At 37.4% G+C, this 3,615-nt stretch overlaps 1 protein-coding gene across 1 annotated transcript in view; it reads left to right on the top strand.

The window, feature by feature from the left end:
* Window positions 1–3,615, top strand: part of LOC116104705 (cytochrome P450 3A11-like) — a 23,349-nt gene that overhangs the window by 11,369 nt on the left and 8,365 nt on the right. The window contains exons 6-8 of the mRNA XM_031391195.1: window positions 7–163; window positions 2,630–2,817; window positions 3,114–3,117. Of these exons, the coding sequence (XP_031247055.1) occupies window positions 7–163; window positions 2,630–2,817; window positions 3,114–3,117 (349 nt within the window). The remainder of the gene's footprint in view (window positions 1–6; window positions 164–2,629; window positions 2,818–3,113; window positions 3,118–3,615) is intronic.

Here is a 3,615-nt window from a genome sequence, read left to right as displayed (position 1 = left end):
CTCTCTCTCCTCAGTGTGTTAGGTGCTTACAGCATGGATGTGATCACCAGCACATCATTTGGAGTGAGTGTTGATTCCCTCAACAACCCAAAGGATCCTTTTGTGGAGAAAGCCAAGAAGCTCTTAAGATTTGACTTTTTTGATCCATTCTTCTTGTCAATAGGTGAGTGGACATTTCTGTCTTTTGATCATTGCTCTTGTCTGTGGTCATGTTTATCATTTCTGCCTTTCTCTTCCTTACTTCCCCCAAATGATTGGCTCTGGTGGTGTGTAGTTCACCTGACATATAATTCATCCCCTAAAAGCATAGTTCAGTATTTTGAGAACATTCAAAGACATGTAACCCAATTACTTCTATTTTTGAACTTAATTTTTTTTTGAGACAGGGTCTTACCATGTAAATCTAGCTGGCCTGGAAATTGTTTATACCAGGTTGACCTTGAACTTACACTGATCCCTTTACCTCTGCCTCGTGAGGGCTGTAATTACAGTGTACCGCCATGAGTTCTGGCTTTATTTTAGAGTTCTTTCATTTTTATAAATACTTATTTGTATAAATACAAATTTGGGACTCTGTTAATCCAGAACTCTCCATGGTTAAAATATCATGCAGTCATACCATCTGTCTTGATTACACTCACCCCTAAATCTTACTTTTGACATCAATTAAACATCACAACACATCTTCCTCCCAATTTCCTGTCCCTTTTTCTGCTTTGGTAGCCAGTTGTATCCATTCAGTGCTGCCTGCTAGGATGTTGACCAATATTATTGGCTTGATGTGATGAATTTGATCAGTTGAGGGGAGGGCCATGCCATGTCCATGATATGGCATTACACATTCCCCATTTCTGCCTCTGACTTTAGTTCCACATCCTCTTTAATGATGTTTCTTGGTCTTTGATGCGTGTGGGTGCTGACATAGATGCTCCATTTAGGGCTCAGCACTCCACAGCCCCTTATTCTCAGTACTTTGATTTCTTAGGGATCAGCATTGACTGAAGGCCCACCTGGCTCATTACCAATGTCAATCATAGAGAACTTTCTATGTTGTAACTTTCAAGCAATCTTGACCTAAACAACCAACAATTCATTTCCTCTGTATCTGAGTATTCTGGGTATTTCAGGACAATGGGATCATAGATTATTTGGTCTCTGTGACAGGCCTCTTTCATTCAGCACAATATTAAATGAATCAAGTATCACTATGTCCTGTGTCTATGAGCAAATTATACTCTCTGTGTATTGATGAACATTGACATTAGCCTCATATGTTTGCCAGGAATTTCACTGCTATGAGTCTTCATACACACGATTATGTTTAAATATTTAGTTTTAGGTTTTGGGCGTTCTATTCAGAATCAGTCTTGCAGAGTTAAATGTAACTGAGTTTTTAACATAGTAAGCAACTGATAATACATTGTCTATAGTAGCTGTGGCTACTGGACATACAACTGTCTGACACAAATGCAAAACTTAGATGTTTTAATGTATGATGATTTTAGATCTTCTTCCTTTCTTTCGCTGTCTATCTTTGTCTCTCTCTGTCTCTGTCTCTCTCTTAACTCTTAGGGTCAGGGTTTTTCCTGTCTATCTTTGTGTATCCCAGAACTCACTCTGTAGACTAGCCTCGTCTTGAAATCACCTAACTCAACCTACCACTGCCTTTGGAGTACATGAATTAAAGGCATGTACTACCACTACCAGGCTAGATCTTCTCTTACATAGATTAATTGCTTTATCATTTTATAAGATTTATTTATTTTTATTTTCCATGTATGGGTGTTTTACCTACATGCATGAAGTGCCTAAAGAGGCCATAAATGGGGTCTTGAATCTCCTTGTATTGGAGTTACAGATGGTTGAGAGTAACCATGTGGATGCTGGCAATCAAACCTGGTTGTTCTGCAAGGGCCAACTGGGTTTTTTTTTTTTTTTTTTGGATATATATTCTGGTTTTTAATACTTTCACTGTCAACTGTATTTACATACACAGCACATGTATTCTGATGCTTACATTCCATTCTTGTCACCTAATATCCTGTATCTACTTTTAAGCATTGTATGATATCTACACTTAGACCTGTTTCCATATTTATTCATATAGACTAGAATCTGGAAATAAGGGAGAGTGTGTGATTTTTAATTCTTCCTGTTTTTTGGTCACCTGTTTTTGAAATTATTATTTTTTTCTTTTTTTGAGACAGAGTTCTCTGTGTACCCTTGGCTGTTCATATGCACATATCTTGTTGACTGTGTGGCATGTAGAGATCAGAGGACAGTTTAAAGCAGTTTGTTTGTTCCTTCCACAGAGTAGGATCCAGGTATAAATCTCAGGTTCTTAGGGTTGTCTACAGACACCTGTAGCTATTGAACCATCTTAATAGACCCAGAATTTTCTTTCTGAATCCAAATGAACTCCAGGAACAGAGTTAAATGTAAGAGTGAGGTTGCAGCTTTGGCTACTCCAAAGTAAAGAAGGAGGCATGTGGTGTTGACCCAATGTGAGCAAGGTCACAGAGACAATGGCTTCTGTTTGAGACACTGGTTACTTAAAGTAACCAGTGATTTATGATTTCTTTAAATAAATGCTCCACTTCAATTAAAACTTATGTTTTGTCTTTTCCAGTACTATTTCCATTCCTCACACCAATATATGAGATGTTAAATATCTCCATGTTCCCAAAGGATTCAATAGCATTTTTTAAAAAATTTGTGGACAGAATGAAGGAAAACCGCCTGGATACTAAGAATAAGGTAAAAGGTGGTGATTTCATGAGAGGTTCACACTTTGATAACATGTTGGGCTGTGAACATGTAACCTTTGTGCTAATGGAAGATAGAAAAGGCTAGATTTAGAGAGAGAGAAAATACATTAATATTTTCTCAGGGAGGATAAGTTAGAGTTTTAATAAGCTGATTGAGAATAAACCAGAAATTAATCCTTAGCAATAGGGATAAAAACTAGTACATCCTGCATTAGGACTGAAAATAATTGGCATGGCACAAGACCTGAACAAGGTAAAAACTGTCAGAACTCCAACATACATGGGAGAGGATCTCTCCAGTATGCCCTTTGCTGAGAAACACCTGGCAGTTTAAAACTGTGGAAGAAGGGTGTGGAAACAATAGGTTTCCCATGGGGCAGTACATGGCTATGTACATGTGAGCATCACTAGTTGGACTCAGTGGATGATTAAGAAGAGAGAATTGAGTGTGGAGGAGGAAATGTTTTAGATAATATAGAAGTAACTGGATGGAGGAAACAGTGGGGTAGGAATGACCATATGTGATTGTATTTGTGTAAGAAACTCTCCAATAATGAATAAAAGTGATTAAAAGAGGGGAATATTATTTTCTTCTCCTTCAAAAAATATTTTCAAAGAATAAAAGTGATTGTTTAAAATTGTATCTACTGTAATGTATTGTAAAATTGGTTGATGAATCTAGTGGAAGCTAGATTCTTCCTAGTTTATCCACTCCTGCTTTTGTTCCATGATGAGTTAAGCATTCATAGCAGTTGTAAATTTAAGGGAACTGCATTCTCAGAAAGGATAGAATTATTGTCTGCACTCCTGATCCAGCTCTGACGTCTGACCTCACTATTGACCTTCC

Source organism: Mastomys coucha, unplaced genomic scaffold, assembly GCF_008632895.1.
Source record: "Mastomys coucha isolate ucsf_1 unplaced genomic scaffold, UCSF_Mcou_1 pScaffold22, whole genome shotgun sequence".
Lineage (NCBI taxonomy): Eukaryota > Metazoa > Chordata > Mammalia > Rodentia > Muridae > Mastomys > Mastomys coucha.
Note: the sequence above shows the minus strand (reverse complement) of the source record. Positions and strands in the feature narration are given on the sequence as shown.